A 16467-nucleotide genomic window follows, 5' to 3' on the forward strand; every position below is an offset into this window, starting at 1 on the left:
CAGGTAAACTTATTGATGAACCCTGATAGATCAGGGAAATGTCCACTGCTCAGATACTGGATGGTAAAATGCGAGTTAACATGAATTTGCAGAAATACAGCAGTGCTGCAAACTTGGGATGGGCTGAAATGTACCACTGGTATGTAACAGAATGTGTATTCAAAACCGCTGAAGCAAATTAAATTTTCAGAACATAAAAGTTAGAACATAAAATGAGCTTTCTATTATTGTACATAAATACTACTAGCTGTTGGAATTAATTCAGCCCTATGTAAAAGGGATATTTTTTGGACACGCTGTATAAAATATAAAGAACAAATAAAATGACTTGAGACCAAGGCTGTTCTCCCTAAAGAAAATTTTTACTTATAAATAAAGCCTCTTGTTTTTTCAAATGCAGCATAGAATATTTCATATGATACATTCATTACGAACAAAATACAAAATCCAATACGACAGCACATCACAAAACAATATTCAAAATATTTAACATACTATACCAATTGGGATGCTATATAAGTAAAAAATAATTGACACAGAAACAAAGTCATCAATATATCTGCATACACAAAATTCATACACTATACAATTTATATTTACACTGACATCAAATTCAAGAACCAAAATTTAATGGGGCATCTTGATTAAACACAGCCACACTGTCGAAAATATGCTTAAACATCGTTAAAATTTCATGAGTCAACTATCAAGTCCAGTTTGCAAATTGCAAAAAAATCAAAGAGATGAAATTTAATATTTCCATGCGTGCATTCGAGCCAAATATCACAGTTTATCACAATAATTGTATCATCCGATAATGTCCAAAGTAAAAATGTCAATGTCGTTTTGGACCATCCGTAAGAAGACTGGACTTTCAGTTGAATAGATCTAGAGTGTCGTCATTGTGAAATATCTTTGAAGATTTGCCGATTTAAAGTCTTACAAGAGTGCAGTCATCCCTGGGCATATGGCGTCATATAACCCTTGATATAATAATTGTCTGTGATCCCTTTATTCTTAGAAAGATTGGTTGTTCTGCATCATGTTGCTTTTTGCGTTCATAAAACAATTTTGGATGATGTGGTCGATACAATTCAGCATGTACCCATAAAGAGATGTATAAGAACTTTTTGTAATTGATATTAAAGGTGAAACAATTTACTACACATTGCACTTCAGAATCCTTACAGATATGTACATTTAAAAGATACAAAATACAAGCAAATAAATATGTGCACTATTTTACAATTATTTACATCAAGGGTCCCATCGCGTTCATCGATTTTTACAGTTTGTGTTATATACAATTCCTGCAGAAAAATATATGAATTATATGAGGAGTCTTTAAAGAACTGTTTCATGGTCTGTAGAGCATGGGAGCAAGTGAACATCAAGTTGCTTCTGTGTTCCTTCCTTGTCGGTGGGTGTAGTGTTGTTCGATTGGATACCACTATCAGCCCGACTGTTCTTACGGAAGGTATCATCATTGTCCACGGAGTGATTGTAATCCTGGTGAGGTGTGAGGGTCAGGCCACAATTGTTACGATTCCTCTCACCAGTTTCGGCAGAATGCACATCTTCATCATCACTGTGGTAACTCTGTACCACCTGAGGTAAGAGAAAATGCTTCTCTTTGTAACTTTCCCCTTCCCGCTTGTAGAACGAGACGGTCGGCTCGTACTGGCCATCGTAGTTATCATTCTGGTCGACCTCTTCGGGAACCGTTTCCAGGCCTTCAATGGAAACTTCTAACGTAATGTTGACACGATCGACAAAAGACTGATGCTTATCGGAAGCGGTAGACGGATGACTGTTCGGTTGAATGTCATTTCTTTGGTGCCGTTGGTTGTCGCCATCCTTTGATCGCTCGTCACGAAATGGAACCATTGGAATCGAGTTCGAGTTTGGTTTTACTGGGTGCTGCGGACTTCCGTTGGAATTCGATGCAAAATCCTTTTCATAGCCTACAGACGACTGGCTATAGCTGGTAATGCCGGTGAGGACTGACCCAGAAGAATCCCGGTGATATTGTTTGACCTTGTTGTCATGAGCAGTCGAGTTGATCTGGGAAACAGAGCGCTGGCCGCTTGTTGCCGTTGGGTGATACTTCATTGCTTGTTTCTCGCACATTCCATGTTTAGCCAGAAGAAGGTACAGATCACGTCTAAATGCTTTTGTGAATATAGCATACAGGAAAGGATTTGCACAGGAGTTTATAGGGTAGAAGAGGACGATGAAGATTTTTGATTGGTTTGTTGAAAGGAGGTGGTGACCCAACGCACCGGACAGACCAAAAAGTGCCATGGGTGCCCAACAAGCAAAGTCTGTGAAGACTAACACTGCCATGCGTTTAGCTACCTTCGAGTCTTTGCGCTGCATGACTGTATGTGGATTCCTTACTGTGAGGTACATCTTTATGTAGCAAGCGCAAATAACCGCAAAGGCTATGGTGTTGACAAAGAGAATGACAATAACATAAGAGATAGTGACAGTGTCTTTCCTGTTTTCAATGTAAAATGGCAAGCACATACTAGTAATGCCATAGTTTCCAACATTGAAGAGAGGTAAAACAGCTACCAGTATTGAAAACACCCATCCAACTATCATAATGCGTGCTGCTAATCGGAGTCGAATTCGTTTGTTGAGGTCGATCGCGTAGATAATAGTGTACCATCGCTCAATCGTGATGACTGTGAGAGAGAATACAGAGAGTTCACTGGAAAACATTGATATAAACCCTGCCACACTGCACCCAGCACCGTACTGCCATTGGAAGGAATAATTAAAGTATGCACCTCGGGTGTGGATATCGACGGAGGCTACCATCAGAAGGTACAGGCCCATGCACAGATCAGCAAGAGATAAGTTGCACATAAGGAACTTTGGGACGGTCATCTTGTGACGTTGAGAAGCAAGTACCACAAGAACAATGAAGTTGCCCACGAGTGCCGTTCCAGAAACAAACCACACCATGACCCGAAGGAACACATACCCCATGACATCTGAACACGGATGAAAGGCATTCGGCTGAGGAGTGCACATGACATCTGAGTAATCTGTTGTCACTAGATCACCATCGCATTTGCTGCCATTAACGTCGTGTGTGATATTAGGGTTGATTCCATTAGGAGTCCACGATGAGCCATCTTCTATAGGTGGTGGCTTCTGCACTGGTATACTCTCCTCAATAATAGATCCGTTGAGCTCTCTCGGATCAAAGGCAGAATTTGGCAAACTCTCTTTCTGCATCCCTGCCCCCTGATATTGTCCAAAGAGTGATTGGCCATAATCGTCTATATCTGCGCCACGCTGGATGGTCGTGTCAGTCCCTGACAGGACAAAGGCTCCATCACCGAAACCGATCACGTCAATTCCACGAGATGTGATGGTTGGCATCGTGGTCGAGGGGCATGAGGTTGTTCTTATCTTCGCGGTAACACTCTGCTTGTTCACAAATCCGTAGTTCTCCTTGGTTTGGTAGTTGAAAGCGCAGCAGTGACTGAAGTAAGTCAATTTGGCCACGCGAATCCGCTCAAAGCGAAAGATAGGAGGAAAGACAGAAAGCCTGTCTGTTCCTTCGATGTTCAGCTCAATAAGATACTTAAGACCTGTGGTTGGAAGGTAGTCGATATCCGTCTTCTCGAGTGATCTAAAGGCAAAACACATCGAAAAATAATATCAATATTAATGCATCAATTAAGATCGGGCAGCCGTTGTGTCTACCAAGTATTTGAATTGGGATTTTTTGTAAGTGACTCTAATAAATGCACTTACAATTCATGAACTTCCCAAAATGGGGAGCGAAAGGACCGGCCTCATTACGACAGGGCCCTTTTGGGCGAATTGGGAGGAGACATCGAAGAAAAATGAATATTTGTTAGAAATTTTCCCCGCCTCCTGTTTGGTACAACTTTGCAAAATGGACATTCTAATGCATATGTAATGAAACAACAATTTAATAATTACTCGAAGGACTGTTTTGAAACCCAAAGACATTAATGAAAGCGATAATCTTTTATACTTACAAATTTTCGGGTCCATCAAACTCAGCGAATGCATTCTCAGCGAGCGTACTTATAGGATTGTAAGCCAATGACCTTATGGATACAATGAAAATAAAAAAAAAATCATGAGAATTTAATGACTCGGGATATCTGTTCCATATCTGTCTTTAGGTGCTTAGTGGTGCACATTATTTTCATCTTTTCTTTTAGTTAGCGTTTGTCAAAAAGCCGCACTCAAATTTCAGATTCAGCACTTAAAAATAAACAGGTTAACATGATAATTAAAACAAAACATTCAATTGTAGTCCATATGACTTTCTCGAAAAGGGTTAAAATCTCGTTTTTAAAAAGCTAATAATGTACCATAAACATATCTAAAAAAAAAAAAAAGCATTTAACACGGACATACTGAAGTTTTTGACATGCTCCTGACCGGTTCATTCATATCTACTATAGATAAATCTAAAATGCTTATTTGAAATTTCAAGTCACGTTACGAAGTGAAATTTTCTTTTAAGGAATTAGCGGTCATTTTTTTCCATTCTATAAAAATACCTGTTCATGTTGAAAAAAACTGGAAATTCTAGAAAATTTTGAGAACAATTAGCTGAATATAGAGACTAGAGGTTAAACGATCGAGACAGACGGGGTGTCATCTAGAGAATGAAAAAGAAAAAAAGTAATGAGGATGAAGCGGTGGAGACAGATACTGGAGCAGTAGAGAGATCAGGGTCAGCCTGCGGACTGTTGTTTTCGTTATTTAACCAGGATCCTTTGGAGGACACATTGATTTTCAACTAATCATTTTCATTTTCAACTTTGAAGAATGTAAAAAAAGATCGATGTACCGAGGGCTTGTACTCACAGATTCTCTATTGTTGATCCACGGAACGCATAGTCTGGGACAGTTGCTATGTTGTTCCTTTCCAGATTCCTAGATGAAGAACAAAATATAATCATAAGGGTGAATGGATAGAAAAGATACCATGGATACCTACTGTACGATCACTACGGTCAAATTCTTTTCAGAAAATATCTTCATTCCATGAAAGGATTAGTGATGATAGTAAGATTACAAAGCTGATTCAGTTACTACACTCTAAAAAAGATTTACCCAATATTGGGTAAAATGGGAACATGCATGTTGGTTGGGTAAATATTTTGTAAATATTACGCAATGTTGCGTTGAAATAGCCCAATGTGGGGCAAAATATTACCCAGCAAACAAGCATGTTCCCTTTCTACCCAATATTGAGTAAAATTTTACTTAGTGTTTCTAGAATGTAATCTTGGATGCTTTTCTTATAAAGTTTAAAGGGATTGTCTCATCTGGGGCATGTTTCATACAGAGTGACAACAATGGTAACTTCGTTATTATGGCCACCGCAATATTAAACTGGGCTCGGCAGCCAATTTACAGTAGTTGTCCACTGTAAAAACGCTGTTTAAACTTTTAAGCACGTTGTTTAAGCCTGTCACTCTAACAACTACTTTTAAACCTTTTAAACAGCTGTTTAAACTTTTTAAACAATTGTTTAAACTTTTTTAAACAAGTTGTTTAAAAAGGTTTAAACAATTACAAAAAAGTTTAAACAATCTGTTGTTAGAGTGACAGGATTAAACAACTTTTTTTTAAACTGTGTCTGTCTTTGTCATGGACCGCGGAAACGGGGGGAGGGCTGCGGAGGCTTCAGTCCCTGCACTTTTTCCAAAACCATGTAAAAAAACGTAAAAATTATCATCTGATTACGAGTTTGTGCATGATCAGCCCCCCCCCCCACCCACTTTCAAAACCGTTCCGCGGTCCCTGTTTAAGAAACGGGCCACATGATGTCTGTTCACGGAGGAATTGCAAGTCGATTTATCATCATTTTTCCTCATACCAGGAATGGAAATCTTGATCAACCATGTAATCCTTGCATACAAGCGCATTTTCCACTCAGTGGGACGATATTCATGTCAAACACAAACACCGAAAATCGAATTATTGGATAGACTGGCTGTGGCATGAGTTTGGAATACAGATCAATATATTTTTCATCAGTGAGTAGGTCAATATCGAACAATCATTGTAAACATGCAGTTGACATTCAGAAGCAGGGATGGAGTGGGTGCTTGAGAAAGCTGTTATTTAAAACGAAATGTTCTCCACGACCACATTGGATTTGAGTGATTGTTGATAAGTGCTTATCGAGAGAAAACACTAAACGTTGAAAGGCATCAGAGAAGGGCTATGACCTATTTGATGTTGGATACTCCAAAGAGAGATACATTCAAATACGAATGATAATTCACAATACAAGTATATATACTGTCATTTTACTGCTTCTATTTTGTATCGATTGACCAGTCCAACCATGGAGACATATTACTTAATATAATCTGCTGGAGATTTTGATAACAGAATATAAATTGCTAAAGAGATATTTCGATTGGTTATCACAATTATCACTTTTAAAATACTTGTTTCTAATAGGTAGATCAGACAGTTAACTGAATGCTTGAACAATGTTGACATGAATGTTGCCATGCAATATAGGAAGCTTCTAATCACACGACGGTAGACTGGTGAAAATTCCAAGCCCAAAGTTCACTCGAAAGCTCTTTCTACGCACACGGGAACACCAGTGCGTTCCGTCTTTCTTGTTTTCTCCTTTATCATTCACAACAGAGATCAAACAAAAGTAATTCGGGATCCAAGATTGAGCGGTGCTCAAATGAAAACTTCGTGTCCCTATAGAGTGGGTGACAAATGCGCATACTTAAAGGCCACCGCACACCTTACGACTGTTCGCGATCCGATTTTGGAACAAATCGCATTTTACTCATTTCCTGAAAATGTGAATGGAACACATCATTATATTTCAGGTTAAAATTAATTGAAAGAGTACTAATATAACCATTTTGAAAGATTACAAGCCTTTATTTTGGAGTAAATGCCAAATTAGTCTCAAATCGTAGCCAATCGTACGACTGCTATGACGACATTACGACTAAAAATCAAATTCGCTTTTATTCTCAGAAGGATGACAGCATAGTCACAGATTTGAACATAGGTATTCATACGATGATTTAGAACATTACAGATTAAGATATTCCAAGTCTCAATATTATCATCCAATCCTAGGACAAATTTATTAAGAATCTATTGACAGCATTTGGATACCCAAACATGTCAACATACTCACAGTTTGTGAATCCGGAGACCCTTGAAAGCCCCAGGTTCCAAAATTCTCAGGTTGTTCCAGGACAAATCCCTGTAAGACAAAGAAATTTAATCATCAGAAATATCTGCTTAATACTGGAAAAATTGTTTTTGAGTACTTGTAAATCATTCGTTATAATTTATTTCCTTACATACGCCTAGTCCATACTGATATCCACCTTGTTTGTAGAAAGTGAGAATGTTAAACAGAGAAATCTGTATGATTGAGACTCTTAATGTTGTACTTGTTTGATTTTACCAATATTAGAGTAGGCTCAATACAAAGTTATTCAATTCACCCTCACATTACTCTTAATGGTCATGATGATAGAACTTATACGGACAGAATCATCTCTTTAGAGTCATGATTGATCAGAATATAATAAATATTCATCCCTCAGGTAATATGAATGATGTTCAATGTTTTCTAAATTGCGACTATTTACAACCGTTGCGATCGTGTGCAAAAATGTTCCAGTCGAATGGTCGAAGATATTCGCAAGACTTGAAAGTTTTAAATGCCCCTTCACAAATCGAAGACAGTTAAATTCCAGAAAAGACATCCTCTTATAAAATGTTTGAATAGTCGGTGACTAACTAGGTAAACTGATGACACGAAAATGAACATTACACGGCCAAGCGGGAAAAGTGGAACATGACCAAGTATAATTTTCCTTTCCATTAGGGAGCTCCAGTAAATCGACATTGCCTATTATAGAAGTAAGACACACTGAATTGCATTTTTCTGGAAATGAGTAAGGGTGGAATTAGAGCAGATCGTACGTTTCAAAAATTAGAAATATATAGTATACATTTTGCATCTTGATATATCAATCAAACTTAAATGAGTTTTTGTGGTAAGTCCGCAGAGTCCGCTAAAGTGTTTACAATATTTTTGATTGAAATATGGAACTTTGCACAAATGGGATTAATCCTATACCTTCTTGCTGTTAATTAAACCAAGAATTTCCAATTTAGTATCCATTTCTTAATTATATATCTACATAACATATGAAGATAAAAACCCACTCCTCATACCTTCTTTGTTGAGGAATATTTGTTTCCGAACAAATATATTGGTAAAATTCAACCAATGTGGTGCCATTCCCAATTTATTGTTTAAAACGATCCAGGTCAGATGCAGAAGTTGGTTGATTGTGACCCTTTTTTGGTGGGGGGGGGGGGGCTGGAGGCAATCATACTTACTAATACATTGGTAATTTTGACCAATAAGAGTCTAGTTTCGATGGCAATTCGATAAGAACAAATATGATAATGATAAAAATATGAATAGATGGAAAATTATTTGTGCTCGCCCAAATCTCCCACGATCAAGATCATCTCCATTTGCTAATGTTTTGGAGTGAATACACTAAAATATGCGAGAGTACAGCCAGACCAAGTTGACTTAAAAAAAAGGATGTCTGACCAAGTGGCAAATTCAAACACCTCTGCTATCCTCAGTGGAGAGATCTTCACTTTGTACATCATTAATGAATTCTATTTTCACAATAAATTGATGGATGAGATAGAAAACAAAGCAAAACTCTGAAGGTATACTTACACCTTAAGGAGAACTTGCGACTCATCAATGGTCAAGGATGTCATATTCGGAACAGCATTCAGGTTGCACCGTGTAATTTGTCTAAAACCATAAGAAATATTTAAATAAGCGATTTGAGAACAATTCATTTGTACTAAAAGCAAATATAATACATGTATCACAAACCAATCTATGATAACTTAATATCGTTTCATTAAAAAAATAATTGTTTGGATCCAATCGTAAGATTAACTTAAAGTGGAAAAACCGCTATAACTCTTATTAATCTTTCATAATTTATTCACAGGATACTACATTCATTAGAGTAGAAAAATAGCTAAGGCATCCTGGTATAAATTCATTTTTCATTCCAGTTTCTACGTTATTACGTATTTTCTACATGTTATGTGATATTACTATAGCTGAAATGTGGATGTAGTCGGTTGATGTAGGGGAAGAATTGATGTTGATTTGCAGGGCAAACACTTAGAAGGAGCTTTTCATGGATTAATTTACAATTTAAAATCTTACGGGACTATGAATTATACTCTGATGTAATTATATTACTTTCCCCATTTGCCTAATTACATATATGAAATTACAGCGAGAGAAATGTATTTGTGTTGATTTGTACACGAGTCCCTAAAGATTTTCCCAATCCACATCGTGCACTGGTTTGCAAGAAATCTACGAACGATGTTTGAAAGGAAATTCGCAAGACAAAAGTAGCCAACATTTTGTGATACGCAGGAATTCATTCAGTTATTTTTAACAAAATATAACTTTGGACTGCTTTTTCATAATAAATCCAAAGGGAAATTTAAGAAAATATCTCTAAAATCGATGATGTCGTTGCATAAAAGAAACACGAGGGGTGGGGATATAAACGCATTCGCCCCTCTCTCTCCCTCTCACTGCTTGATCGCATTAACAAGCAAATAAAAGCACAAACCAACCCAAATCAGTGGACCAACACAGCTAAATGTTTACTACAATGGTTCAAAAAGCTCACAGACAAGGATCATTATCATTTTTTTGTATTTGACATAGTCGACTTCTACCCCTCCATCACAATCGAGATATTGTCAACCTGCCTATGCTGGGCCCAGAAATTCACTGTCATCGAGGATGACGAAATGGAAACGATCATGCATGCAAGGAGAACATTGCTCTTCGACAACAACAACAAAGCGGGGGAAAAAGAGAGAAGGCCGAAAGCAATTCGATGTTTCCATGGGTGCCTACGACAGAGCCGAGATTTGTAAGCTCAGAGGATTATATGCTCTGTCACAATTAAACAAAAGAATTAACACCTGTAGAGTAGGCCTATATATATATCACGACGACGGCCTAGCGGTTCTCCGACGAGCATCATGGAACAGGGTAGCCTCTTGTCGAGGCCCTGTCGGCTACTTTTCGAGCGAACATGGCGAAGCAAGGGATATAGCGAAGCAGAGCGCCGCGAGACAGGCTTGCGCCAGGCCTTATTCGCTTCGCGAATTAGGAAATCCCTCGCTTCGCTCGGGAAGCAACCGCCAGGGCCTCGACAAGAGGCTAGGAGCAGGGTGGATAGGGCGCGAAAAGACCAGTTCATCAAGGTCTTCAATGATCTCGGCGTACGCATCACCGTCAAAACCAACCAACAAATCGTAGATTACTTGGACGTCATCCTCAATCTACACACAAGCGATTTTCAACCATCCAGAAAGTCTAACGACACAGCTGCCTACGTACATAGGGCATCCAACCACCCACCCCCTATCCTCAACCAAATACCTGCAGCCGTTGAGAAGCGTCTCTCGACACTGTCTTCTAACTTTTTTTGTTTTAAAAAATATTTTATTTTCTTCCTCTTTTCAAATCAACAATTCATGTAAATAAAGTTTCTTTGCATGTACACAACAACTACACAAACAAATATATATATATATATATATATATATATATATATATATATCAATGTCAATGAGATTACAAATATTTTTTTTAAATGGTTACAAATGAAATTAAACTGCCAAATTTTTCTCTATGACAATGTGAAACTATAGGGGGAAAAAAGCCCATATCAGTCGACAAAATAAAGAAAAAAAAAACATACTTTGTATAAGATGACTTTTTTCCCTGAATAGAAAATTAAATTATTGTACAAGAAATATGGAAAAAAGGATAAAAGACTATTTTAACGTTTAATAAGAGGAAGGTTATCTTAAAATGTCCCTTCACACTCACCGTACCCCTCATACCCCCCCCCCCCTCCTCATCTCTTTCCCCAGACACCCACACAAGCTCACTTCAAAACTCACCACCACCCACAGCTCACCCCCGGCCCTCCTCCCCGTCACAAAACTCACATCCATCTACACACGTACACCCACACACGATGCACTTGCTATGGTACAACTATCTGTACTTGAACGAATAAACAAAACAAAACAGAAACAAAATGAAGCAACCAATATATCCATAGTATTAAGAAAGGTATGCATTGATTTGTTCCCATTTCCTTAAGTGCTCCCCCAGCTTAGCCTTTTTAAACGCCATTTGATATTCCGTATCTCTATACTCTTTAACAAATGTGTCACTTTCTGTACGGTTGGCAATATTCCCTGTTTTCTTGAACTAAAATGATATACTTAATTAATGAAGACTTATTCAAGAAAGCAGCGCCACCAACGATGCCCTTAGAAAAGAAGCGGGTAGATGAGACCATCAACTACACCAGACCAACAGAAGAAGGAAGAAAAAGAAGACACAGAATTAGAAAAGTCACCTGGTTTAACCCACCATAAAATTCCGAGGTAAAACCAACGTAAGAGGGATATTCTTACAGAAATTCTATAAACATTTGATAATATCTGTGATACATTAACGAATTTCACTACTTTATTTTTAAAAGTCTTTAAACTTTCAGAATTTCTTAAATGCCCGTCCATGACGAAATGATCAGGCTCAAAATATTTTTTATTTATTTAGTTATTTATATACAATTTTCAATATATTATCAATTATTCTTTATTCCAACGTGATGATGATAAACGTTAGTTAAATTCGACTTGTAGTGACTGTTCGGCTGTTAATGAAGTCATGCAATACTTATAACGAAGGTCCTGATAATATACTTACAGTTGGGTGAGGTGTGGTAGTTCTCCGATAATGTTCGGTAAAGGCATCTTCAGCGGGAGATTGTCTAATTCTCTGAGGAAGGAAATGAATGTCAATAAGAGAATGAGGCATCGGAAAAATGCACTAGAATACATAAACGAACAAACTGGATAGGAGAGAGAGAGAGAAAGTGAGAGAAAAGGAGACAGGCAAAAAAAGAGACAAAGGTTACGAGGAAGACTTTCGCCCCAAATAAAATAAATCACTAAACACAAATGAATAAAAACAATTAAATATACAAGATAAAACATTCAAAGCACGTATTTCATGAATTTGGTAGAAGCTTTGTTTTAATTCGCCTCTTCTAAGACAAAAGAGGATGAAATCAATCTACCAAAAATTAGAAGTCCAATTTGTCAGGCATTCCTGGAATCTTTTAATGGTTATGAGAATGAGGGTGAAAAAAGAACATCACAGAGAGAAGAGAAAGGTAAAAGAAATAAGGCAAGACCACATCGATAGCCAAGAATAATCAGGCCAGGAAATTACCCTGAATGAAATCCATAAAGAAATTCAAGAGAATGACACCTCTGAAGCTCATTCCTCTGAAGCTCATTTTGACTTTCCAAATTTAATGAGTAGATACAGCAAACGAGTCGAGAAAATAATAGAAATAAAATATGAAATGAAGAACAATAAAAGCTAAACGAAACTAGGTCAAGCATTAACATATCATATTTGCGTGTGGGGCGTGCATTTCATGGAAAATACTGTATATTGATATCAAGTTTTCGGTGATAATTCGCCTTGTTCAGGTTTATTTAAATCTCCTTTTCCACGTCTAGCCCTAAAAAAGACGTATTTCCGTCGAAAATTTAGTATATAAAAGATTAAACACCTTAGGAGCTAAATTACATTACATATTTGATGCATTGTACAATTCACTTCACACAATTGATTTTTTTTAAACAATAGAATATCTGTATTTTGTAAAACATAAAGTTGAATAACTAATACTAAAACTGCATGTCGATTGGAAACAATTTTCACAAATTTATTGAGTAACCGCCAAAAAGAGACAAATATCAATTATCTTCAATGTGCCATTGCTTAATGACTCTGATTTTTAGGAGAGTAAATGGTTTATTAAGTGGGAATAGGGTATCGCTTTCACCAGGAAATTAAGCTCCAATAACCTGGCTTTCTTCACATGAAGCTGAACATCACTTACATTAGAATTAGTTGACTTTTGGTAAACGCCCCTTCCTCGATGACTTCCAGTTTGTCGCTGTTTTTGATGGATCTGTTAAAAATGTAAGTAAAATACGGAACTGAAGGCAATCAATTCCACGCCATTTTAATCGATAAACCATTTGAGGATTTATGTCATTCCTTTTGATATACATGAATATCAACATTTGCACATCACACATGATATATTTCGCTCAAAGCGTGCTCAGCGTCGTAAAGGGGAAACTATTTTTTTTGCACCAATAGCTAGTCGAACGAGTATTTAAACTGCTTCTGACACACCGATCATTTCCGTAGAGGCAATATGGTTTTCTGATATATTGGTGTTTATGAAATAAAAAAAAAATGGCATTCTCTACTTACATTAATTTCAGCATCGGCAAATTTAGGAAATCAGTCTTCCGGATCACTTCAATATCTGTATCATCGATATATCTGAAAGATAAAACAGATTGAAATTTCGTTAGTATTAACAACGATTCGAACGACTTGCATGAATAAAGTACAATTATAACATTTTATAGCTTAATTTCAGTTTGTGGGTAAAAGACAATCTGATTTTTTTAACGATTCGAAGGAAAGAAATGATAACAATAATACTGACAGACTAAAGTAGAGACAAAAAGAGATCTAGAGAGGCAAAGAGAGAGATAAAGAAAGAGACAGTTGGGGAGAGGGTAGGAGGGCATGGGAGTGAGGGTAAATACCGAGAAGAGAGATGTCTTTATAGAATAAACATAAAAATGTACAAATTAAATTAAATAAATGTAATTTTCTTTTTCTACCTATAAATCATGTATCAAACAAGAGCTACGGACATATAATAATCTAGCCAATACACCATCTTCGCTCCTTCTCACCCCACATCACTCCCTCTCTCTGTATTTCATGAAGGTCAAGGAGGCTAGAAGTTTTATGGCTACACTTCTAAAAAGGAAAAAAATAACATTACTATTCTGCTTGTTCATGCTGGCTATAATTACCTTTGATCAGAGAGAACATAGCAAAATCACATTGTCACATGAATCTACTTCCAGAAAACGGATCAATTATATTCCGTACTCATGAGAAGCGAAAGATATCAGGCAACAGGAAATAACAAGATGAATTTAAAAATAACAACAGAGAGAACAAACCAGATATGTATAGATTACATCGCTTTTATTTTATATCCCTATCCAATGACTAGCATTTCCTAGTTCGCGCCTTATTCCATCTGGTGTCGTGTTACCCATTCTGCAAGAAAATCTGGATCAAGGAATCCTATACCCATTTCATTAAAAGGAAGAAGTAATATGAGTATCTGTTAATGTTAAAAATGAAATCATTCCTCTTTTGGTAATGCCCTCTTGTCTTGACCACAACAGAAATTAAAGGACATTATTTTAATACGCGCGAATTTATTTTAGACAGTCATGTTTGAGTTTCTCATACAAGCTACTGTACGAATTCCAGTCACCAATGTTTAGTATTCTTAATACACACTCTTAAAATGTTGGGCAACGTAAGGTCCACCCAACAATTGGTTAAAACATTATCCAACTCCGGGGGTAGTTTTCAACCCAAAGCACACATTGTTGGTTTAAAACTACCCAGAATTGGATAAAGTTTGAACAAATATTGTTGTGAAGACCATTGCCCAACATTTTTAAGAGTCCATACTTCTCTTGAAATTGCAAACTGGACTAATTGGCAAGCTATTATTAACGAATGATTAATTTCATTGCTAAAATATAAATAATATTGGTAAGATTAATGTTCCGGAGACGATTACTCCATCATGTAAATCTGTATATCATATCAACCGGCCATAATCTACCATTAACCCCAAGATTGCGTAATTGATATCCTTATATTATTTAGAGCCAAAAAACTTTAACTTTCCCATATTCATTGCTCTTCATTTCCAGAGAAAACGCGAAGCGACGATGGAAACATATCCATTTCTATATTGATCGAAACACGCATGCGCAATAGGCCTACATAATTATTTTCTATATGGGCAATAGGCCGCATTTTTTTAAACACATTGCATACTGGAACGACAAAACATATGTGAATTTACAGAATTCATTATCCAACGTGTTACGAATAATTTTGTAATTCTCTTTTAAAAAAATGCAATTCCCTCCAGTAAAAGAATGTCACATGGAACAGAACATGACAGGCCTTTAGAAGGTATTTGAGAGAAACACCCTCACAGGGAGAGAAAATCATCTCGTGAAACTGAGGAGGCATAACATGGTGACACGATGGCATAAACTATAGATCCGATGGGTAGGGGTGGTTATATGGGGGGGAGGCGCCCCTTTCTTTAAGCATTGAAAAAAGGAGCAGAAGGAGGGGAAGAGCATTAAAGAAGGGTAGCCCTTTACATGTCGCCATGCTCGTGGAACTATCGAATATTCATTGAAGAAATAAAATGACGTCGTTGCTAGATCGTCTTGCATGTCCCTGAGCCGCCCCCTTCTAATGATTCTCACAATTTTACCCTTCGGACATCATCACCGTCATCACCATGCGAAACGAGATTATTCGATGTCGTTTCCGTTTAAGTTCGCAGTCACGATCTCGAGAGCAGCTTGATAGGGTTTGGTAGAAGGAGAACCCCTTCCGGGTAAAAACTACATCCCAACTGTCACAACAACACCGCCTGCTGGTACTTTCTTGGTCTCGTGATTGCGCCATCTTCTGCCCATAGGGCATCCCCAGCCTTCTGACAACGTTTTGTCGACACGAGGAATGGTTGAGATCGTGAGTGCGGGTCGAGTGGGGGTGGGGAGGGATGCTGAGCGAATTTGTGTTTTTGATGACCATCCTAGATTTATTTGTATCCAATTTGAGGGTGGTTATCGCCAGATAATACAAAGGCAATGTAAGTAACACTATTGATTACGGAATATGTTTGATATTTGACTTTTTTTATTAATAGACCTAGTTAAAGGGGGCATTTACACCAAAAAAATTGTCGTTGGTACAAAATGATATTACATTGTCAATGAAACGGGTACATTCGGTCTGTAAAAGTTACATTTCATGACCGAGCTTGTGCTAGCTTGAACATGAAGGAGACTCTTGTCACATCATTGCTGCAAAAAAAAAGACTGCAATGTGGGCCCACTCTGAGTGCGAATAGAGTTATTAACCTATTGCTAAAGTGGGTGAGATGAGGTTGGTGCTTAATTCAGCTTTTTTTTTTTGCTTGCTCAAAGTACCTCCGTCTTTTAATAAGACTGAGTGAGAACAAAGAAGAATGAGCTACATGTATAACGGATTTAAATTGACTTAGAATTAACTTCAGCCTATACTAACACTGGGGAGTCCTAAAAACGACGTGGACTTAATGAAAACTATTAATGAAG

The 16467-nt window shown here is 37.3% G+C and overlaps 1 protein-coding gene across 1 annotated transcript; it reads right to left on the bottom strand.

Moving 5' to 3' along the window:
• Positions 1 to 858: 858 nt before the first annotated feature.
• LOC121418083 (thyrotropin receptor-like) lies at positions 859 to 15793 on the bottom strand. The gene is made up of 9 exons (XM_041611789.1): positions 15597 to 15793; positions 13469 to 13540; positions 13086 to 13157; positions 11876 to 11947; positions 8774 to 8854; positions 7193 to 7261; positions 4870 to 4938; positions 4026 to 4097; positions 859 to 3649 (listed from the first exon to the last, which is right to left on the bottom strand). Exons 1-9 carry the CDS (start codon positions 15791 to 15793, stop codon positions 1345 to 1347), a joined length of 3009 nt encoding a protein of 1002 aa, XP_041467723.1. The 3' UTR covers positions 859 to 1344.
• Between the last annotated feature and the right edge of the window lie 674 nt (positions 15794 to 16467).

This window comes from Lytechinus variegatus, chromosome 7 (genome assembly GCF_018143015.1).
Source record: "Lytechinus variegatus isolate NC3 chromosome 7, Lvar_3.0, whole genome shotgun sequence".
Lineage (NCBI taxonomy): Eukaryota > Metazoa > Echinodermata > Echinoidea > Temnopleuroida > Toxopneustidae > Lytechinus > Lytechinus variegatus.

Coding starts and splice junctions, on each gene's coding strand:
- LOC121418083 (XM_041611789.1), bottom strand. CDS start 15,793: ATGGCGCAATCACGAGACCAAGAAAGTACCAGCAGGCGGTGTTGTTGT. Junction 13,541..15,596: donor ACGGTGATGATGTCCGAAGG/GTAAAATTGTGA, acceptor TTTATCTTTCAG/ATATATCGATGATACAGATA. Junction 4,939..7,192: donor GGTCTCCGGATTCACAAACT/GTGAGTATGTTG, acceptor TTCTTCATCTAG/GAATCTGGAAAGGAACAACA.